This window comes from Onychomys torridus, chromosome X, assembly GCF_903995425.1.
Source record: "Onychomys torridus chromosome X, mOncTor1.1, whole genome shotgun sequence".
NCBI classification, from domain to species: domain Eukaryota; kingdom Metazoa; phylum Chordata; class Mammalia; order Rodentia; family Cricetidae; genus Onychomys; species Onychomys torridus.
Genome location: NC_050466.1, coordinates 130,649,139 through 130,673,697, shown reverse-complemented (window position 1 = coordinate 130,673,697; position 24,559 = coordinate 130,649,139). Strand labels below are relative to the sequence as shown.

At 41.2% G+C, this 24,559-nt stretch overlaps 1 protein-coding gene and 1 pseudogene across 4 annotated transcripts in view; both read right to left on the bottom strand.

The window, feature by feature from the left end:
• Window positions 1–24,559, bottom strand: part of Fam120c (family with sequence similarity 120C) — a 125,339-nt gene that overhangs the window by 80,557 nt on the left and 20,223 nt on the right. For all 4 annotated transcript variants that reach the window (XM_036174006.1, XM_036174009.1, XM_036174007.1 and 1 more), the window contains exons 2-3: window positions 11,052–11,298; window positions 8,440–8,522 (exon numbers count right to left, since the gene is read on the bottom strand). In XM_036174006.1, the coding sequence (XP_036029899.1) occupies window positions 8,440–8,522; window positions 11,052–11,298 (330 nt within the window). The remainder of the gene's footprint in view (window positions 1–8,439; window positions 8,523–11,051; window positions 11,299–24,559) is intronic.
• On the bottom strand, window positions 7,797–7,933 carry LOC118574942 (annotated as a pseudogene).

Genomic DNA, 24,559 nt, shown 5'->3' with positions numbered 1-24,559 from the left:
AAGCTCAGGAAGAGCTGCAGGGACTATACACTGAAATCTAGCCAGTGGAATACTGCTAACCTGGGGGAAAGGAAGTTTGCATCGGAACCACAGTATTAAGCGAGCAGAAAGCCTACTGGGAGCCAGGGGTTTGCAGAGGAACCTCACCTAAGCTCAAAGTAGTACTCTAGACAACTCCAACTTTACTCAATACCAAATGTCAATTTAGCAAGCAGACTTGGTCCTGCTGTTCTTGTCCTGTAGCTGTTCTTTTTCTTTACAACTTCCTTTTCCACTTTCCTCTTCTAAATAACACAGGCTTGCCTAGTTTGCAGGGCGACTCTGTGTCTTAGCCTTCTGAGAACTGGGACTGTTGTCTGATACCTGATTTCAGTCCGTTAGTGAAAACTGCCTCATGTCCTCCACTCTTGGCCCTTGCCATTGCCCTCTCTATTCATGTTCTCTCTACTTTCTAGCAATCCAATTCTTTGTTGTTGTTGTTGTTGTTGTTTTCGAGACAGGGTTTCTCTGTGTAGCTTTGCACCTTTCCTGGATCTCGCTCTGTAGCCTGGGCTGACCTCGAACTCACAGAGATCCGCCTGCCTCTGCCTCCCGAGTGCTGGAATTAAAGGCGTGCGCCACCACCACCACCACCACCGCTAGATGTACTAAGCTTTCTCCTAAGATCCACAGTCAATAGTATATTGGCACACACATACTATCAGTGCCTTTTCTCAAAATGATTGACGCTGAAGTGGTGATGGTTTTGTACTTTACTGCTACTGTACAGTATCAGAACGGGCCTATGCCTGGATAGTGACTATTGCTGTGACAGCATTCTACTCTTGGAGAATGCTGGGGATCAACTCTGGTGCTCTGAGCACTAGTGCAACAGGACAATGGCACCTCAGCCCATCAAAAACTATCTCCCCCTGAACACTGCAAACATTTGCATGCAAAAATAAAGGTGCCATTATATAGAAAATCTAAGCAGTAACCTAACTGTATACCTGCAAGTCCCAACATAAAAACAGGGGAAAAAAGTTACATATCTCCTCTAAAAATTACCAACTCCACAGTAATGCCCCTTATGAGAGTGACTTAAACAAAATTTCAGGGAATTCAAAAGAATAATCATAAATATATTCAAAGAAATCAAGGAGGACACAAAATCTCAACTGAATTTCAAAATGGTGGGGGCTAATAGCGGAATGAAACAAGGAAGTCAATGCAAGATACTGAAATGGAATCCCATACAGACAGAAATATGGAAAAAAACCCAAACTGAATTACTGGGAATTAAAAATCTGTAAGTCCAATTAAAAGCTCAATGGAAAGCCTCACCAACAGAAGGATTCAAGGGGAAGCCACAATGCCAGGGCCTGAGGACAACATAGAAGAACAGCAACACTCAGGTGACAAGCAAGACAAGGTAATTAAAAAAAGAAACAGCATGCAAGGTGGACAGTACTGGATGAAAAGACCAATTCTCAGTGGTACAGCCACTAGTAAGTTGCCCATGTGACATGAAAACCCCCTATCCAGGGCTGGAGAGATGGCACGGCAGTTAAAATATTTGCTTCTCTTGCAGAATACCTGGGTTCAGTTCCAAGCATTCAGTTGGTGGCTCACAACTGCTTTTAACTCTAGTTTCAAAGGATCCAACATCCTCGTCTGGACTTTTTTTGGGGGGTACAGGCATGCACATGGCACACAGACATATATGCAAGCACATGCATATATATAAAATTAAAAAAATGAAATCTTAAGAAAATAAACACCTGCTTGTGCAAATAACTCTAACTAAACACAATGGGTTGAGAGAGAGAGAGAGAGAGAGAGAGAGAGAGAGAGAGAGAGAGAGAGAAGCCAGGCATGGTGACACAAGCCTTTAATCCCAGCACTCAGGAGGCAGAGGCAGGTGGATCTCTGTGAGTTCGGGGCCAGCCTGGGCTACAGAGTGAGTTCCAGGACAGTCTAGATTACACAGAAAAACCCTGTCTCAAAAAAACAAACAAAAAAAAACCATGTTAGTAGTAGGAGGAGACAGGAGACAGTAGGGATGAGGAAGGGTAATAGGGGATGAAAATATCTAGATTTGTCAGATAGTGGTGGCGCACACCTTTAATCCCAGCACTCGGGAGGCAGAGGCAGGCGGATCTCTGTGAGTTTGAGGCCAGCCTGGGCTACAGAGTGAGTTCCAGGACAGCCAGAGCTACACAGAGAAACCCTGTCTTGAAACCCCACAAAAGACTAGATTCATTATTTACATGTATGAAACTATCAAATAATTTAGAGATTATTAAAAGAAATCACACAGCACTCCACTGGTACATAGAAATTTGTGTTCTCATGCATCAGTCAATGATAAAATTAATAATGAGGGACTAGCAAGGTGGCTTAGTGGTTACAAGCACTTGTTCTTCTTCTAGAATACTGCAATTCGGTTCCCAGCACCAGCATGTCAGGAAACTCACAACCATCTGTAACTCCAGCTCCGGGAGAGCCAATGCCTTGGAACTCTGTGAGAATTTGCACTCACATGCACCTGTATTCATGTAACCATACCCATATGCCTGTGTGTGTACACACACACACACACACACACACACATAGCTAAAAATCATAAAAATAAACTTTACAAATCAATTAATAAAAATTTTATATTTATTTATTTTCCTTGTATGAATGTTTTGTCTGCACATATAGAGGCAAGTAGGGGGCATTAGATTTCCTAGAACTGGAGTTAGAGATGGTTGTCAATCATCATGTGGGTGCTAGAAACTGAACCTGGGTCTTCCACAAGAGTGCTCTTAAGCACTGAACCATCTCTCTAGCCCCAAAATAAATATATTTAATAATGGAGAAAAAAGCAATTCTAGGGGCTGGGGAGATGGCTCAGTGACTAAGAGCTTTGTTGCACAAACCTGAGGACCTGAGTTTGACTCTTCAGACCCACATAAAAAGCTGAGTACGGTCACACAGGTCTGTAGCCCAAGTGCTGGGGGGTGGGTCTGTAGATAGGAGCACTGTTGGGGCTTAATGACCACCAACCTAATTCCAGCTTCTTTTTTTCGTTTGTTGTTGTTGTTGTTGTTGTTTGTTTGTTTGTTTGTTTTTTGTTTTTTTTCGAGACAAGGTTTCTCTGTAGCTTTGGAGCCTGTCCTGGACTAGCTCTGTAGACCAGGCTGGCCTCAAACTCACAGAGATCCACCTGCCTCTGCCTCCCGAGTGTTGGGATTACAGGCATGTGCCACCACTGCCTGGCTAATTCCAGCTTCAGTGATAGACCCTATCTGAAAAGAATAAGGTGGAAAGTTATACTGCATGACACCTGATATCATCCTCTGGCCTGTGGATTAGCACCCACACACATGTGCACATACTCTGTGGAAGAGGGGGAGGGAGGACTGTAGGAGCCAGAGAGGTCGAGGACATCACAGAATCAACCAACCTGGGCTTAGGGGCTCACAGAGACTGAAACAATTACGGATCCTGTACGGGTCAGAGCTAGGTCCTCTGCATATATTTTATGGTTGTTCGTTTGGTGTTTTTGTTGGACTCCTAACAGGGGGAGTGGGCGCTATCTCTGACTCATCCTCCTGCTCTTGGGACCTTTCCTCCTATTGGGTTGACTCATCCAGACTTGATCAGAGAGTTGATGCCTAGTCTTATTGTAACTTGTTGTGCCATGTTTGGTTGCTAGCCATGGGAGGCCTGCCCTTTTCTGAAGGGAAACAGAGAGGCAGTGGATCTGCGGGGAGGGGAGGGAGGGGATGCTGGGAGGAATGGAGAGAGGGGAAACTATATGAGAGAAGAACAAATACATGCATACATAAATATACAAATAATGAGTGGATAAATCAACATAAAATGAAAAAAATTAAACATTTATTTACTTATTATATATACAATGTTCTACTTGCATATATGCCTGAACACAAGAAGAGGGCACCAGATCTCATTACAGATGGTTGTGAGCCACCATGTGGTTGCTGGGAATTGAACTCAGGACCTCTGGAAGAACAGTCGGTGCTCTTAACCTCTGAGCCATCTCTCCAGCTCCATCAGTAACTGTTTTATGAGTTTGGTAAAATATTTTTTCTTACCAAATGACCCCTTGTGACTCTGAATGTTTATGAATCTTGCTTTTTAAATTTGGTTTTAGTTATGTGTATGTTAGTAGGGGGATATGTGCACTAAGAGTACTTGCTGCTCTTCCAGAGGACCCAGGTTCAATTTCTAGCACCAATATGGCAGCTCACAGCAGCCTTTAACTCCAGGGGACCCAACACTATCTTGTGGCCTCCATGGGCACCAGGAATGCAATGAGTGCGTTACACATACAAGCAGGCAAAATACCCATACACATAAAATTAAATAGAAATAAAAGTAATTTTTAAAAAGTCATTGTGTTTAATGTGATAGCACACACCTTTAATCCTAACTCTTGGATGCAGAGGAAGGTGCATCCCTATGAGTTTGAAGCCAGCCTGTTCTACCTACATAGTAAGTTCTAGGTCAAACAGTTACTGTCAAGCATTGGCCAGACACTGTCCTAAGGCACCAGGGATACTGCAGTGAAGACCACATACAAGAACACTGCCTTCACGGCAGCAGAAATACTAAAGGTGTTGGATAAGGTGATGTGCATGCATGTTATATATGTATACATATATGCATACATAATTTTAAATAGTGGGGTTGGGAAAAGCCTCATTAAGAAAATGACATTTGGGGTTAGGAATTTAGCTCAGTGGTAGAGCGCTTGCCTAGGCAAGTGCAAGGCCCTGGGTTCGGTCCTCAGCTCCAGTAAAAAAAAAAAAAAAGAGAGAGAGATTTTAAATAGAAAAGTGACATCCTCTGAGTCCTCTTTTTAAAATTACTATACATTTACTATACAAAAGAGTAGGTTTCATTATGATATGTTCATGTATGAACATTATATATTTCGATCATATTCACCTCCTTATTACCCTCTCAACAGTCTCCTTATTTGTCCCAAATAGTCTAGTCCCCTATCAGTTTTTTTTTTCACACAGACAAAATAAGACAGGTTCATAATGCTAAAGAACAAATTTCAGAGCTGGGGATATAGTTTAGAAGTGGACTGATTTACTATCATGTTTAAGGCTCTGGGTTCAATCCTGAGCATTGTCATTTTTTCCAAAAACTGATCCTCAGAAGTGGTTTATCTTGTTTTTAAGACAATTTTTGGGGCTCCTCAACTAGGGTAGGCTAGTTGACCAACAAGCCTCATGAATCTGCCTCTCTCAGTCTTCCCAGCACTGAGATTACAAGTACAAAGCATCTTGTCTAGCTTTTATGTTAGGGGACAGAGCTCAGGTCTTCATGCTTATACAGCAAGCAGTTTACCAACTGAGCTATCTCTTCAGACCCAAGAAGGAATTTTATCCTCCACTTTTCTAAAAAACTAAAAGCGCACGTGGCACAGTAATTTTGAACACAGTGTGAACGGGCATCTTAGTTTCACCTTCAAAGTCTCTAAAAGCTTACACTTTTTTGGCAGTACTAGAGATTGAACCCAGGACCTCACACGTGTAGGCAAGCTCTCCATCACTGAGCAAATTCTGGAACTTATTTTTAAAGAGGCCTTTATAAAAACTATCAACAAACAGGTTGGAGTGATAGCTGAGTGGTTAGGAGACTGGTAAGTAAAATGAAAATAGAGAGCTAGCCATTGAGTTTATTGGTAGCTTTGTTAAGGGCAATTTCAGCAAATCAGATTACAGAGGCAGGGTAGTAAACAGGTCAAATACAGCCCTCCCCCACTGTGTGTGTATGTGCGTGTAGGTAAGAGGTCAATATCACTCTTCAGTAGCCAGCCACTTTGTGCTTTGACAAGGTCTCTGATTAGGACCTGGAGCTCACCAGTTAATCTAGCCTGGTTGATGAGAGAACCCCAAGAATCTGCCTGTTTCTACCTCCCCAGGACTAGGGTTATAAGCATGTGCCACCATCCCTGCTTTTTGTTTTGCTTTGTCTTTCCTGTCTGGAGATCAAACTCCTTATGTTTGTACAGCAGGTACTTTATCAATGGAATCATCCCCTACCCCTAGCCCCTAGATGATTTTTTTTTGAACAAGTGCTCTAACACTGAGCTAAATTCCCACCCCTCTAGATGATTCTTTAGGAGAATATACTGTAAGAAAAATAGAGGAATAACTTAGATGGCAGGGGGTAAGGTCAAGAGTGGGCACATGCTCAAGTGGTACAAAAACCTGAGCTCAGACCCCTAATACTTGTATAAAAAGTCAGATATGGGCAGCACATACCTGTTATCCCAGTGCTAGGAACACGGACACACATACATGGACACACACATACACGCACAAAAAGGGGGCTTTTTCCCCCCAAGACAGGGTTTCTCTGTAGCTTTGGAGCCTGTCCTGGACTAGCTTTGAAGACCAGGCTGGCCTCGAACTCACAGAGATCCACCTGCCTCTGCCTCTGCCTCCCAAGTGCTGAGATTACGGGCGTGCGCCACACCACCCGGCTTTTTTTTTTTTTTTTAAAAGATTTATTTATTATGTATACAGTGTTCTGCCTGCAGGCCAGAAGAGGGCAAAAGATCTCATTACAGATGGTTGTGAGCCACCATGTGGTTGCTGGGAATTGAACTCAGGACCTTAGGAAAAGCAGCCAGTGCTCTTAACCACTGAGCCATCTCTCCAGCCCCGGAGGTGTTTATTTTTAAACCTGAATCATACACCCAAATCATACACAGCCATCCATAGTAGCATTTGCTTATAATCTCAGAACTCAGGAGGCTGAAGCCAGAGAATTTCAAGGCTAGTTGGCATCAGGTCTTAACCTCCAATTAAAAAAACGGATTGGGGCTACAGAGATAGCTCATGGGTTAAGAGCACTGGCTATTCTTCCAGAGGAACCAGGTTCAATCCCCATCATTCATATAGCAGCTCACAAACATCTGTAACTTCAGACCCAAGAGATGTGATGTCCACCTCTGGCTTCTGTAGGCACCTATGCATGAATGTAGTGAACAGACATACACGCAGACAAAGCACTCATGCATATAAAATAAATGTTTAAATTGAAAAATACATAGAAATTTCTAGAACGATCATGCTTATACGTCAAATGGGAAACAATCAATGAAGAGAGAAAAAATGGATGGTACCAGAGAAAGGAGACCCACTGAACTAGTATCTTTAAACTGGCAGGAGTGAATAGGACCTTTATAAATGGAAGATTTTGCCTTAGATAGGACATGGACAAGTCACTCACGATCATCAGGACACTAGCAGATTAAAGGTGAGGAGGTGAAGAGGAAATGGAAGTTCATAGAAATTCTCTTCCTGTCACTTCCAGTTACTCAGTAAAATAGGAGTGAGATCATGCAATGTGGGTGAGCCAATGAGAAAGTATCAGAGGCTGAAGGAGGGAGATGGTAGAAAATAATTATCGAAGACAGTGAAAAACAGGAAATGCAACATCACCAATTTACACCACTGCCGCAGTGACAATGGGTATCAGATCTTCTACAGGCTTCATAGCAGCAAACTCAGTTTTAATGGTTAAACTAGTAACAAAAATCAACACATCACTCATTGGATGTACATGACTGATCAGTAGTGAGGTTGAGCATCTAGTCATATGATAGGTCTATAATCATAGGCTATGATTAGTCATACGTTTTTGTCAATTTTCTGATTCAGTCTTTTACTCATTTTTTCCCTGTTGAGGTTTATTTCTTTGCCAGTTTGTATGAATTCTTATGTTATGGGTATTATCAGAACTAATTTTTATCTGCATGTAAAATATAGTTTTACTTTAAGGGAAGAGTGTGAATACGGTTCCACACTACCACAAATTATGGGGTCAAGTTTCCCACATTTTGGAATATCATAGGAATCAGCACATGCCAAGGACAACCACCTTCTTGATCAGTGTCTCCACCGCCAGCAAGTATTTTATGCGAAATATTTTAAATTTAATGAAAGAGGACACCAATGAACATGCCGAACTGCATGGCCTCAACCTCATGTAGACAAAGAACTATAGGCAAGTGAGGAAAGCTGAGAGAGAGAGGCAGTCCTCCCAGGGAAGAGCACACTAACTGGTTGTCCAGTGCCAAACTGTCAGCCTGAAAACACACATTCAGGTAGCTGTTCTATTTAGGAATAAATACACACATGCACACACACAAATATGCATGTGCATGTAATGACAGTTGATGACAAAAAGCAGGTCAGGAATTAGAAGGATGAGTCGATAGGGATATATGAGAGGATTTAGAGGGGGAAGAGAAAGGAGAAGTGTTGTAATTAAAAAACAATCTCAAAAGCAAATCAACAAAAAGACTTTAAAAACAAAGATTTTAAAAGAATCTAATGAAAGACAACTATTCCACATCATCAAAGTGCAATCAAAACTTGGTGTTTCCTAAATGTATAGACACAAAATAGGGCATATTACCTTAAGTGATGCAAGAGGATGTTCTGGTCCCAAAAGGCTCCAGTGAAAAGCAGCCAAGTCCTCATCCGGTAGAATGTGGTTACCTATAAAATACAATTTCATTTATTCACTGTACAAATGTTTGCTTACATCTTTTAGGTCATAAAGAGGATCCTTCTGGGAGAGAAAATAACTGAATTAAGCATAGGCCTATATTCTTTTTATTTTTGAGACAGGGTTTCTCTGTGTAGCTCTGGCTGTTCTGGAACTCACTTTGTAGCCCAGGCTGGCCTCAGACTCACAGAGATCCACCTGCCTCTGTCTCCTGAGTTCTAGGATTAAAGCAGTCCTCGACCATGCCCAACCAGGCCTATATTATTATTATCATTTCTTTAGGCAGATCTCATTGTATATCCCTGGGTGACCTGGGACTTAGACCAAGTTTCCAACTCAAAGGTCTACCTGTCTCTGTTTCCCAAGTGCTGGGATTAAAGGCATGCATCATAACACCCAGTAAGCCTATATATGTTTTTTAACTTTTTTTGTTTTTTGTTTTTGTTTTTTTGAGACAGGGTTTCTCTGTATTACAGCTCTTGCTGTCCTGAAACTCGCTCTGTAGACCAGGCTGGCCTTGAACTCATAGAGATCCACCTGCCTCTGCCTCCTGAGTGCTAGGATTAAAGGCATGAGCCACCACCATCTGGCAAGCCTATATTCTTAATGTAATAATTAATTATAGTAGCTACCTATGTGCTTGCTGATTATCTACTGTGTACCATGTATATTACATATATCTCCTTTATAGTGATCAAGCCTCATATTTTATCTCTATTTTATAGACAAGGAAACTGAGATTCAAACAAGCTTAGTGTCTTGGCCCAAGGTGGGCCTATGCTAGAAAGGAGACTTAGGACTGTCTGACTCTCAAATGCATGGTGCCACCCATTATCACAGGTAACTGTTACCTAGTTGTGCCGCCTTTATTTTACAATAGAAAATTACTGATTACTTGACAAGTACAAAGCACTTTCCATATCTCATCTCACTTAACCCCATGAATAACACCATGGGATATCACTATTTTCATTTCTGAGATGAGGAAAATGAATCCAGTGAAGCGTGACTTCAGTGATTTGCACAAAATCTAATTCTAAAACTTGGACTGATTCAATTAGATTATCCCAAGTGATGTTCTTTGTGCTTATAGGGCAAGGTCACAACTATTCTAGTCTATTAATGTTCATGCTGTCAATACTTGGAAAACCAATTCAAAATGTCAATTCTATAGTTGACTTTGAAATGCATCTTTAAAAGAAAGCCTGAAAGTTGGATTCCATGACTCATGCCTGCACTCCCAGCATAGGAAGGCTAAGGCAGGAGGGTCTTATGATTGAAGCCAGATGAAAAACCAAACAACAAAAAAGAAAAGAAAAGCAGCTAGGTGGTGGATGGAGGAATGGATAGGTACACGGGAAAGGAAAGCGTTAATAGCAGGGCACAAGCAGTAGCTACAGACTTCTTACTGCAAATGAATTTTGCTGATGTAGTTCAAAAACAGTCATAGCAAAAAAGAAACAGAGAAAAACACAGTCTACACATCTTCCTGGTCTAAATCTAGATTTTTGAAAAGAAATGCTAATCATCTCAGTGGAGAAGCAAAGGCAACCAGGACTCTGCATGTCAATTCTGGAATATAATTTGCGGCCAGCCTGGTCTACACAGTGAGTTCCAGGACAGTTAGGGCTACACAGTGAAATCCCATCTCAAAAAACAAAAAAAAAATGTTCTTATGATCATAACTGATATTTTCATGTTCACATTCTTATCACAAGTTAATACATTCATAACATACTGAGTTTTTCAGATGGTCTGCTAAGAATCCCTAACTACCTACTGCTTTTCCATAACATTATATGGGATGAGAACTTTATGCTTTATTTTAAGACAGGGTCTTTCTAATATAGGACATGCTGGCTTTGACTATGTGGCTAAGGATGGTCTTAAAGTTCTGATCCTTGTGTCTCTATCTCCTGAATACTAGAATTATAGGCATGTTGCACTACACCCATATATGTGATTCTAGGATTGAACACAAGGTCACATGCATGCTAAATGAGTGTACTACCAACTGAGCTACATCCCAAACCAGCATGAGGACTCTAAAAAAGCAAATCCAATATTGCCAGGCTAAACCACTCTAGTCTGTATATCTTATCAATGTGCTGTGGGATGTCTTTCTGTATGCTGTGAATATGTGTTGCTCTCATTAGTTGATAAATAAGGCAGTTTTTACCAATGGTGAGGCAGAATAAGGTTAGGTGGTACACTCAGACTGAAGACTGAGACAAAGAAGGGTGGAGTCAGGAGAGGTGCCAGCCCACCAAGGGGCAACAATATGCCAGCAGTCCAGTAATTCCACAGCCACATGGCAACACATGGATTAAAAGGAATGGGTTAATTTAAGATGAAAGAGCTAGCTAGCAAGAAGCCTGAGTCATAGGCCATACAGTTTCTAATTAATATAAGCCTCTGTGTGTTTATTTGGGACTGGGCAGGGTACAGGAAAACTTCTAGCTACACAGTGCAAAAAGAAACTTTACCAAACACTGGATTATCTGTTTTACACTACCAACCTAGCAGTGCAGCAAATATGGGAAAATTCATTCGCTTCAAACCAAGCTGCTTGGCCACTTCCTGCATCAGGAACTGGTTGGTTGTGAGGTTCTTCCCATTCCAACTGAGCTTCAGCGCATGGGAACTGTAGTAAGATGGAATATTGTAGAGCGCATACTCGGAGTCATGAGCAAGAAGGCCGTGAAAGCCATTTTCCCTAAAAAAAGCCACCACTTCCAAATGGTGGTCTTCAAGGCTCTGAAAGACCTAGGAGAGAAGAAAAAGAGAACATGTCATGACACAGAAACTGATCTATATACATCTACAAAATTAGAAATAAAGAAGATTAGTACCTAATTTATAATGATAAAATTTAATATTATCTTTGTCCAAAAAGAAGAAAACAAGCAAACTGTGTATCAGTTTAGAACATGATTATGCCAGTACATGTGTTTACTAACTGCCCAACCTTTAAGTTGTGAAATCGATAATCTATTACTTAATATATATTAATTACTTAGTATAATACTATATTAAGTTTTTGCTTGAAACCATAACAGAGACCTTCATAAGAAAAAAACATGGAAATCATTACTTCTTGCTCAGTAGCTATGTGCTGGGTATATTCTACCTATATAATCTTATCACAACAATCATGAATGAAAGTACTTAGAAGTGGAAATAGACATCTTAGCTCATCTATCAAGTTTTTATGTACATTGATGTCCTGCCTGCATGCATGTCTGTGTGAGTGTGTCGGCTCCCCTGGAACTGGAGTTACAGACAGCTCTGACTGCCATGTGGGTGCTGGGAATTGAAGCTGAGTCCTCTGGAAGAACAGCTACTGTTCTCAACTGCTGAACTAGATCCCCAGTCCCTTACCTATCAGTTTTTAAAAACATTTATTATTTTATGTGTATGTGTGTGTGCTGAATGTATACATTTGCACCAGTGCATGGAGGTGCCCATGGAAGTCAGAAGAGGTCACTGAACCCCTGGTACTGGAATTGCAAGCAGGTATAAACTGCCCAAAGTGGGTGCTAGAAACCGAGCTCATGTCCAGCATACCAAAACCCCCCTTTCACAGTTCTTGGTTTTTCCCCCTTAGGAGCATCATAAGAAATCCACAAGGGAGGTTTCTCATAGGGTTCCCCAGAGGAAACCCACAGAGATTATTTCTATTAGACAAGGGCCAGAAGCTTTACCTCATTTTAAAAATCGAGAAACTAAGCTGCCAAAGGTTGGCTATTGTCAAAGCTGTATGAATGAGAAACAAAGTAAGCTGAACAGACTCCAGAATACATATCACCACTGGTACCAAGCATACTCCTAAACAGCACTATTTTGATGGAAAGAGAGACAGACTATCAAGTACCCTTAGACGGCGATCACCCAAAAAAACATCAACGGTGTACTCCACGTTCTGCTGCAGTTAGTTTCCCTTCTCTGCCACTCTCAAAAAAAACAAATATAAAAAGGAAAAAAAAGTAGACTACTGGATGTGCCAGAGCATGGTGGGCGCAAGATAGCTGTAATGTGGCCCGCAGACTTGGCTGATGGCGTGGACAGACTAAGCGTGATACACAGGACACCTGGGTTTGTTCTGCCTGATTCACTGCTCCGCGCCCAAGGCCTGGCTAGTCGATAAAGTGCCAAATTCCACAACACACCAAGCCTAGAGTAAAGTTGGTACAGAGTGAAGGAGCGTGGGTCAGCCGATGCTTGTATCAAAGAAAAGAAGGAGAACTAAGAAGAGAAAGGAGAACGATAGTGAGAACTGTAAAAGGACAAGGTGAAGTGGCAGAAGGAAGATGGAAGGAAAAGAAAAAAGGAAAAGGCTGAGTGGTACAGCATTTGCCTATCATGTGTAAGACTCGAGGCTCAACCCCCCAGCACAACAAAAACAAACAAACAAACAAACAAATAAATAAATAAATAAAATTGAAGGCCAAATGAAGGAGAACACAGGAGAAAACCAAACTATATAGGAAGGGGTACAATGAAAAGTACCTTTTTCTCATTTCCTGCACCTATCCCCCGAAGAGGCCAACTCAGCAGGCTAGGGTAAAGCTGGGACTCCGTTTTGAACAAGAACCCCAGGTGATATTTACAATGTGGCCAACAATAAAAAGCCCCCAACAACAACAACCAAAACAAACAAATTAAAAAACCAAGGAATGAGTTTCAGCAACATGGCTCAGGAGATAAAGGTGCTTGCTCTGCATGCCTGGTATCCTGGGGTCAATCTCCAGAACCCACAGAGGTGGAAGGAGAAAACCATCTGCACAAAGCTGTTCTCTAACATCCACACCTGCTCCATTGCACATATGCCCACAAATGCACATGCACAATAATAACTATAACAACAATAATATACACTAGAAACAATAAAAGACAAGGAACCGCCCTGTCACTTCAGCTTGTGTCTGTGTGCCTCATAGGCTTGCCTCCATCTCCCCTCCTCTCTCTCAGGTCTAGCACAATGGAGGTCAATTTTGCATAGCGCAACAATACTATCTGAGAGGCCTGCACAGCCTTGGAAATGGATGGAGAAATCCTAAGAAAATTTCCAAAGATTTTATCCCTCTTACAAGCCATCAGAAATACAACAGTTGCTAGAGGCTAGACAAATGGTTGGGGTTTTCCTAAGGAATCTTCTGGTATTTAAATTTGATGAACCCTATCCAACTCTTCCATCAGATGTTCAGATATACAGATGGAAATAATCTAGCATGGGGAAAAACAACCTGCTGTTGAATTGACCATGAATTTAACAGATGAAGTTGGCAAGAAATAGTGGCCTGAAGGTTTGAAGTTCCTTTTCAATCATGAATTCAGGTAGTTCTTAAAACACAGGCCTGGGAGGAGTGTGCTTCATGTATTTTGGAATTTTTCTGGAATTTTTAAAAATCAACAGCACTATTCAGTCATCATCAAAAGAATTATTAGTTTACTGTATGAAAGACCAGGCCATTATCTGGTAGAGCCATAACTGGCCTGAGATCTTAGCATGATTGACACCTTGTTGGAGGCACCATTCTGACCTTAGAACCCAGCATGTAGGCCCTAACACCTGCCAAAACAGGAGCAAAGACCTAATCCATCAAAGATCTAGTCTATAGTTCCAGGATCCAGCAAAGTCCTAAATGCACTAACCTTACTTTTTTGCCTCCTTTGGTCTTGCTTCTCACTAACTGTTCTTGCTAACAGAAGTGTCAACCAGGATGTGTTTCTTGTGAATAAAAGACAATGGAAAGTGAAGCTTGGAGCTGCATGATTTGGGCAAGTTCCCCAGGCAGCCACTGGCCAGCAAAGCTTTATTAGGCTTTAAGAGTGTCTGTATGTGCACACTCTTTTTAGTTACCACTCAACAGAGGTCCATCTGCATTTATACTTGTAAATCATCATCTTCAAAAAATCTGCAGACTTAATGATTCATGCTACCAGAATGATGATCTAGCCCTAAAATCACTCATTGAGATTGCAGATACTGTTTCAAGATATTTACTCCCTTACTTGGAAGCAATTCTACAACTAAATCTAACATGCCAAGAAACTAGGCAGTACCAACCCACCTTTGGAGTGTTCAAGACCCTCTCTGAGACTTCAGCTGCTATGTTAAGGAGGTGAGGCCCAGCATGGTGGTGCCTGTCTTTAATCCCAGCACTCAAAAAGTTGACACAGGAGGATCTCGTGAGTTCAAGGTCAGGCTGATCTACACAGTGAGTTCCAGGGCAGCCAGGGCTACATAGTAAGACTCTGTGAACAAATGAACTAACAAATGAACAAAAGAAAGGGGGAGTGGCAGGGAGGAAGAAAAAAGTATAGTAATGTTGTACATATGATTCCTCAGATGTTACATGGTGGCTGAGCTGGAAGATGAGGCCTGGGCAAATGATGACTGACAAGAGAATTGTGATAGCAATGAAGTAGCTAGTGGGAGTGCTTCAGACTGGATGGACGGTTTGTGGACTTGACAGAAGTCATCCTGCCAAGGGGCAGGGAGCACATTATGCAAATGCTTCAGAACAGTGACAAAATACTGGCACGCAGGATCACCGGCCTTATCTGCCACTAGAAAGGGTTTCACCATCAATCACAAGGAATTCTAAGCAAGATAGTAGATTCTGTTTGGTGCTGGGCATGAAGGCATATGCTTAGCAATATACCTTTATACTTTATATGCACTAATTCATTCATATGTAAAAAATCTTATGAGACCATTTACCTCCAAAGACATACAGCTAGAAAGAGCAAAGCCCAGACTTTGGTTTTACAGTCTACAGATCTTCATAATGTTTTTTAACTCAACAAACCTATGGTTTGTTATTGTAGTTGTTGTTGCTGCTTTTTTTTTTTTTTTACACAGGATTTCACTATGTAGTTCTGGCTGTCCTGGAACTCACTATGTAGACCAAGCTAGCCTCAGCCTCATAGAGATCTGCCTGCCTCAGCCTCCTGAGTGCTCACTCACATTAAAGGTATGCATCATCATGCCTAGCTCAACTGATCTATGTTTCATTTAAGTGCTAAAGTAACAATAATTTTCTGGAGTGTAACGGGAGTTTCAATACATCACACTTTTGGCAAGATGTAGAGTTTAATCACTGTTGATAGTCATGTCACATGTGAGGTCACATAAGAGCAAAAGCACTAATAAGCAGAAAGCAAAGAAAAGTTAGTATAAATTTTATATCTAGGCAAAGGAACCAAAAAGTATTATAACATATTTATCTACAGGTACAATTAACTCCAGATGTGTCCAAGTAAAATAACTGTTTTTATGCTTTCCTCTGATGATATTTTCTTCTAGCACACCTATCATACAAGTTGCTATTTCATCCATTAACCTCATGCTAGGTGACCACAAAGTATGACCTAGCCTCTTACAACATCAGAACCTGATTATGCAGGCATTGTAAGCTCAATCTTATAGATAAGGAAATTCAAACTTGGAAAAGAAAGGGGTCATGCTCAGAGCCACAGACCTAGAAAACAGCAACCTGGGTCAGACTGTCACTAACATCCATGTTCTTTCTAAGCCTAGCTGAAGCTGGTTATGCCATGATACAAGTGATTTCAACTCCAGAAAGCCAATGACTAGTAATTGCGGGGGGGGGGGGAGATACATATGGGCTATTGCTATATTGTCAGACCTGACCCATCAAAGGCAGGCCTCTGTGAGTTTGAGGCCAGCTTGGCCTACACAGCAAGTCCCAAGTCAGCCAGGGCTGTTACACACAGACATCTTGCATCCAAAAAAAAAAAAAAAAAAGTTTTGTTTGGTCTTCCTTCTGGATCCTTTTCCAATCCAGGAGTAAGATAGTGTGCCATGCTGTGGGACAGATGGCTACAGATTTTGTATGTGGATTCCAAAAGGAACTAACCTGTGGGAAAGCAGAGAAACCAACAGATACATGCTCATGCAGCTACTGCTCCCATTCACTTCACAGAAGACTTCAAGTCTCTACACATTGATACTGTAGTGAAATGTGTGTTCCGTTATTGTACTTAAGCTTCAAGAGCTGAGTCAACAACCAGTATTTACTACATGCAGCATGAATCCACACGTGGTGGATATAGCACTGAACCAAAGAGAAAATCTCTGCTATCATGGAGCCAATGTTATAGAGACTAACAGTCAAGTCGGACTCCAGAGTACACAATTTAAGACAAATCTTAGCTGGGCCTAGTTGCATGTGACTATAAGCCTAGCACTCAGGAGGCTGAGGCTGGAGGAATGCCTCTTGAGGCCAGCCTGGGTTACATAGCGGAAGAGTCATCTTGGTTATCCTTCTAATCCTGTTGAAGTGAGTGTTATATCATTAATCCCCTTTCTTTCCCTTACATAGGGACAACTGAAGCTTCAACCTTTTTTTTTTTATTAACTTGGCCTAAAACACAGTTAATTATATGGCAGAACTTTAATTCTTATTTTAAAATTATTTTCTTTCACACCAAGTATCTCTTTTTTTTAAGATTTATTTATTATTATTATTATGTATACAGAAGAGGGCACCAGATCTCATTACAGATGGTTGTGAACCACCATGTGGTTGCTGGGAATTGAACTCAGGACCTCTGGAAGAACAGTTGGTGCTCTTAACCTCTGAGCCAGCCCCCAGTATGTTATCTAATACAAGCAACTAGGAAACATGCATCTTTCTGATCAATATAATAAACACCAAGCCATAACGCATAACTAGGCTGTGAGCCTGTCAGTGGCATAATTATTACAGCCATTTATATCTTCAGACAGGACTATGGAAAATAGCAAAATAAATTTATTTCACACCAAAGATAATACTATTTTCTGACGATGTTGTGTAGCACTTCCTTCCAAGATTAAAACCTTCCATCTTGAAGGAAAGCTTAAGACACATGATGGGAAAGAGGAGTTGAAAAAAGACATTCTAAGGCAGGGGTTCTCAACTTCTAGGTTGCAAAAAACCCCTCTAGAGTCAAACAACCCTTTCACAGGGTCCCTATCAGATATCCTGAATATCAGATATTTACATTATGGTTTTTTGTTTTGTTCTGTTTTTCAAGATAGGGTTTCTGTGTGTAGTTTTGATACCTGTCCTGAATCTCACTCTGTAGACCAGGCTGGCCTTGAACTCAGAGATCCACCTGGCTCTGCCTTTAATTTTTGTGACACAGTTTTTCTGTGAAACAGTCCTGGCTGTCCTGGAACTCACAGAGATCTGCCTGGCTCTGGCTCTGCCTCCTGAGTGCTGGGATTAAAGGCGTGTGCCATCACTGCCCTGCTCACATTATGATTTCTAACAGTAGTAAAATCGCAGCTATCAAGTATCAATGTAATAATTTTATGGTTGTGGGTCAGCACAACATGAGGAACTGTACTAAAGGGTCTCAGCATTAGGAAAGTTGGGAACCACTGGCCCAAGGGTTCTTGAACCAGGGCTGCAAATACATATAGGACGTAGGCACTTAACATGAATGAAGAAGTTGAGTCCGGAAAAATCAATTTCCAGAAATGTAAGTTTTTAAACTAAATTGCGTTTTCTAGATGTTAATAATAAATAGAGCAAAATACTGGGGTTTACACGTTAGACATGAGTTAAAAAAAAAACAAAAACAGACAAGTGAGGACTGGGAAGATGGCTCAGTGGTTTAGGGCACTTGTGGCTCTTGCAGAAGACCTGGGTGTGATTCCCAGCACCTACATGGTAGTTTACAACCATTCATAATTTCAGTTCCAGGGGGTCAAATGACCTCTTCTGGCCTACTTAGACAGAAGGCATACATGTAGTGTACATACATACATGTAGGCAAAACATTCATATCAATTAAAAGTGAAAAATTGTTTTTTAAAAAAGACAACTGGGGCTGGAGAGATGTCTCAAGAGTGCTTGCTGCTCAATCTAGAAGACCAGAATTCAAATTCCAGCACCCCTGTCAGGTGGCTCACAACTGCCTGGAACTCCAGCTCCAAGGGATCCACATCTTCTTTTGCTCTCCATAGGCACCTGCACACACATGTACATATACACTCATACTCATACTCATACACACACACACACACACACACACACACACACACACACAAAGTGATAATAATGTTTAAAAAAAAAACAACAGACAATTGCCAGGCTTGGTGGTACATGTATTTAATCTGAGCACTCAGGAAACATAGGCAGGCAGATCCCTATAAGTTCAAGGTCAGCTTGGTCTACACAGTGACACCCTGTATCAGAAATAAAAACAAACAAAACCCTAGAAAAGTCGAAGTAGTGACCCATGACTTTAATTCCAGCCCTTGGGAAACACAGCACGTGGATCTCTGTGAGTTCCAGGCCAGCCAGAGCTGTTACACAGAGAAACCCTGTCCAAACAAAACAAAAACACAAACAAAACAAACCCCAGACAATTTCAATCATTACATTAAAAAAACAAAAATACAAAAACCACTCTCTAACTGCCAAGAGGTCATCAGGTCTTAATGTTTTTATGAGACACAAGGGCTGGAGAGATAGCTCAACAGTTAAGATCACTGACTGCTTTTCTAGAGAACCTAGTTCAATTCCCAGTGTCCTTATGGCAGCTCACAAACATCTATTAACTGCAGTCTCAGGAGAGCAGGTGTTTCTGTTTCAAAAGGGAGTTTCCTAAGTCCAACAGTGGCAGTACTTGAACTCAGAGCCCCAACTGCCCCTGCCTCCTCAGTGCCAGGATCAAAGGTGTGAGCCACCTTAGCAGGTTTTGTTGTTTCCCCAGCACACGAAATCCAGGGGTTTCTAGATTAAACTGACAGACCGCAGGGTTTTTTCTTTGTGATTTCCTGACACAGGGTTTTGCCCTGAATGGCCCAGTCCTTGCTGTTCAGCCCAGGCTAGCCTCAAATTAGCAACAATCCTCCTGCCTCAGTCTATCAGTGCTGAGATTCCAAGCACACACCACCACAGCTGATTTTACATCAAAACTCTTAACACATTGGTTGTATCCAAATACAAGTTCAATGAAGCAGGACTCTTCATCAGCTGGATGCCTTGCTACTGATGGGCCTTCCGTTTCTTTTCTAACGCAGTAGGTCTGGCTCGGTCATGCTCACAGACTACAATCTAATTGTGAGGGCTGCAATCACCTCAACACTCCACTCGAAGCCCACTCTTGTCTTGGGTAGCATTGAGTTCCATGCAGGTTGTTGGGCAGAGGCTCTCAGTTCCTCACTAGCCGTTGGGTCAATCTCAGAGTCTGAAAGTTTGCCTTTCTAACAGATTCCAGATGGTGCCCTGTCGGGACCGCTCTTTATGATTCACTAGCTAAGAGGTAGCTAAGTGTATGTCCACTTGGGTAGTATTTATTCTTTTCTGTGGCGGCTTTGTAAAGCTTCACAAATAACCGAACATCCTGGCACTGCCTGCCCTATAAATGTTCAACCACCATCTTTAACATACTAAGCAAAAGTAGTTTTCTATCTTCACAAATACTTACTTGTGGTGTAATTCCTACTACATTCACCAAATCCTTTAATAAAACCACTGCCTATAGGAGGCTTATAGGTATTTCACTTAATAAATCACTGAATTTCATGGAAGCATTGCTTAATTCTGTCTGTATTAAAATATAGACAGTTGAATTCCAAGCCAGGTTCAAAATGTTTTTCGGCACTCATCATTTTTGCATTCTAGTTTATTTTTAAATAGTATTTTAAATTGTAGGCTTTCAGAAGCCACATATTATTTTGATACATGGGAAAATTAATCAGTTTCACAAAAAACGGTTGTCTTATTTTCTCTTAAGTACATGATCTTCTTTTTGTATGTATAACTTCGGTCTCTCAATTAGTGGGATTACAGACGTCAGCCACCATGCCCAGTTCTACCTATTTTTGTAATTTTGAAGATAGAACCAAGAGCTTTGCACAAGCTAACAAATAATATACCATGGAGATTCATCAACAGATCATAAATATGTGACTCTTCTTGCATAATCTTTTTTACTTTGCATAGAAATGAGTATAGTGAGTATTCAGTCATTAAAACCATTATCTTAAAAGTATAAACACAACAACTAATAATGGAGTTATCCATTTCCATGTGACCAATTAACCCAAAAACTCAGTGGCTTAAAACATTTATTATTTCAATAGTATCTGCACCATCAGGTCATCAAAGCTATGGGAAGTATCCACTTCTAAGACCACACCCATGGTGCTGGCAGGATCCACTTTCTTGCAGATTGCCAGACTGGAGGCTGCTGGTGTTGTTTAGAGGCTGCCCCATACTTCTGACCACATGAGCCTCACCACAGGGCAGTTCCAATGGCAGCTAGCTTCATCAGAGTAGTCACACAATAAGGGGGAAGCAGGGAGGGAAGGGAGGGAGAAGATGGGAGTTACAACATTTTTTTAAAAGATTTATTTATTATGTATACAATGTTCTACCTGCAGGCCAGAAGAGGATGCCAGATCTCATTACAGATGATTGGGAGCCACCATGTGGTTGCTGGGAATTGAACTCATGACCTCTGCAAGAACAGCCAATGGTCTTAACTGCTGAGCCATCTCTCCAGCCCGAGTTACAACATTTTATAATCAAACTTTATTATGACCTGGAAATATTTCATTGCTTTGCTGTAGTCGGCTCATTAGAAACAAGTAACTAGGTCTAGCCAACATAGGAGTTGGAAAGAGATTACATAAAACTATGAATATCAGAAGGTGGTGACCACTGAGAGTCATTGCAGAAGATTCCTTTGTATCACTCTATCAAGAAAGTACCATGACAACAAATTCCAATCTCCTAAAAAACTACTATGTTCATACAAATGACAGCATGAAATGAGAATCATTCAATTAATTCCTTACTATTCAGTCCAACACATTACTTCGAATCCTAGGGAACATTTGATCAAAGAAAACAATGTTCGTTCACCTTCCCCCCCACAAAAGTGTAGGTCAAAAAAGGTATGGACATATGTGCACAAAACTGTGCGCAGGTCATATATGACCTATGAGCTACTAGTTAGCGAGCTCTGCCTTAACCTTAGTAATAGGCTTGAGGTGTCTGGTATGCACATCTTAGTTCTTCCACTTCTGATGGCCATGACCCTGGGCTTATGATAAGGGCCGGAAAAAAATCCCTAGGGGTTCATACTGTATTTTTTTTTATTATCAACTAGACTAGGAGCCCAATGAATACTGCTTGAATTAATGAATTTCACAGTGCATTATTTAACACAAGTTGTCTGGCACAAAGTAGGTATTCAAAAATGTTAATTGAACTGAAAAGAAATTAGAATCCTAATAAGAATGTGATGCTAGAGAACAAACAGCGGACAGATCATGAAAACCCTGTACACCATCCGTACTAAGTTTAAAGCATAAGAGATGACTGTACCGGTGAAATGGCTCAGCAGGCAGAACTACGTGCCATACAGGCCTAGTGACCTGAGTCTGATTCCCGGGCCCCATGGGGGAAGGACAAAACCAATTCCTCAAAGGTTTCCTCTGATCTCATATGCAGGCTGTGGAACATGTGTGTCCCTCATACACACACAATTATAACTTATAATCATAATCAGCTGGATGGTGGTGACTCACACCTTTGATCCCAGCATTCAGTAGGATTCAGTAGGCAGAGGTAGACAGATCTCTGTGAATGTGAAGCCAGCCTGGTCTACAGAGCTATAATAGAGAGACCCTGTCTGTCCCCCCCCCCAAAAAAAAAATCACACAAATTAACAAAATCATAATCATAAAATCTAAGAGTGAGGTAATCTATGTCCAATCAACTAGGCACACATTACTTTGGTTAAAGTAATAGTACATGGGATTTATAGGCACCTTCTAATGGTCTAATACTTTATTATACAGTTGAACACTCCAAGTCTGCTGTACAGTTTTATTGCTAGCCTCATCTTCCAGAGACAGTTACTTAAAAAAAAAAAAAAAAAAAAAAAAAAACAGAGATTTAAACCCAGGCTGTCCGGTTCAAAATCAATGCTACCAGGCATTAGTTTACATAATCTGAATATAAGAAAAGGTGTTCTAAAGAAAGTAAAATGCAACCATAAAATCTAACTCTACTCTCTTGAGATAAAGATTTTGATGTTTTAGTCCATGTTATCACAGTACAATGAGTCCAGTATCTATACTAAGACTATTTTCATCTTAGCTATAAAGACAGAGATTCTGAGGACTAAATGATCTATATGTATGGTACCCAGCCCATGTAATAGCTATTATTATTTTTATCAAATGGGATTATATACTGTAAATACACCTCTGTAAATAGCTAACAAAGGTTCAGTGTCATAAACAAGAGTTTGTAATCTGAGTTTATTTACTAGAATTTACCTAAAATTAACACATAATACTGGTTCTAAATTCTTGTACATAGTATGTTACGTTTTAAAACCAATTCTTGCTCTTAGAACACTTTTAAAAGAGAATTCAGCACTCAAGAGACAAAGGCAGGCAGATATCTGTGATTTCTAGGTCAGTCTGGCCTACATGGTGAGTTCTAGGACAGCCAGGGCTACATAGAGAGACCTTGTCTCAAAAAAAGAGAGAATTATAATTTGACATGTAAATACTAGGAAAAAGGAAAAACATGCAAGAGATAAGAAAAAGAACAGTCAAGTAGCATATGGAAAGGGAGAGATTTCATACTGACAACTTTTTTAGATAATATTTTATTTATGTGTATGAGTGTTTTGACTGTGCGTGCGTGCGTGCGTGCGTGCGTGCGTGCGTGTGTGTGTGTGTGTGTGTGTGTGTGTGTGTGTACCAGGTACATGCCTGGTGCCCTCAGAGGCCAGAAGAGGGCATCAGATCCCTTGAAATTGTAGTTGTATTTTAGGTGGTTGTGAGCTGCCATGTGGGTGCTGGTAACAGAACCTGTGTCCTCTGGAGGAGCACTCAGTGTTTTAAACTGCTGAGCAACCTCTCTAGCACTTGATTTTGACAACTTTCAAAGAAGAAGAAGAAGAATTTTCTATGCTATAGTTAAGGGAACTCAGAAATGCACAGAGCTGAGGCCAGGCATGCTGGGATATGCCTATAATCCTAGCGATCAGGACACTGAGGCTGGAGAATCATAAGTTTGAGACCAGCCTGGTTATACAGTAATTCACTGTTTTTTCTAAAGGAGTTTCTGAAAACAAAAACCAAAAACCCCTGCAGATTATAAACTGTTTCGATCTGACGCTCTAAATGAGAACTGGGGTAACAAAGGATAGACTATTCCAAAGATAGATTGGAAGGTCATCATAAATCACACACAGGAGATAATAAGATGCTGAAAACAGAAAAACAGAAAGGCTAAGAAATGATAAATAATATGCAGTACATGACTCCAGCTCTAGGTCCAAAACCAGAACTAGAAGCGTCACCCAAAGGTGAGCCAGATGGCCCAGAGAAAGAAGAAACTGATAATCAAACCATGGGACAAGCCCACCGTTACAATCCTCAAATCCAGTTGGAGAATTTGGTATGGCTGTGACTTCTCCTGTGTAACAATCAACATGGGAGAAAAACAATGCATTCTGTCACTAACTGTGCAAAGGGCAGAGCTAGTACCATCTTGAAAAAGAACCTGTTGTTGGAGACTAAAGCTATTCTAGGAGCCTGAACACAAAGAATAATTACAAGTCAGGGAGCCAGGGGATACTCCGACAAGCCTGGTGGGGTACTACCACAGGAGAAGGGGAGAGACTGAGATGGGCAAGCTAAATTGTTTGGGTGGCTGGACGCTTAGGGTGTTGAAGGCACACTACATGTTGGCCCTGCCCTCTGTGGAAAGACACAAACCCCACCAACTGGGAAAAACTGCAGAGACCACGGCCCATTAGTAAGCTGTTGAGCTTCTTCTGGTTTACTCAGTTACTCAGGTTTCACTGAGAACTGAAGCTCAGGCGCAGCTCCACTAGTGATCTCAGTACTCTGGGTAGCTTTCCCCAACTCTCCAACATACTCAAAAGACAAACTCTTGGCTTGGACAGTAGCCAGCAGAGTACAGAAACCGGGGAGTCTCTGGAGCAAGGAGCACCTATGTGGACCACA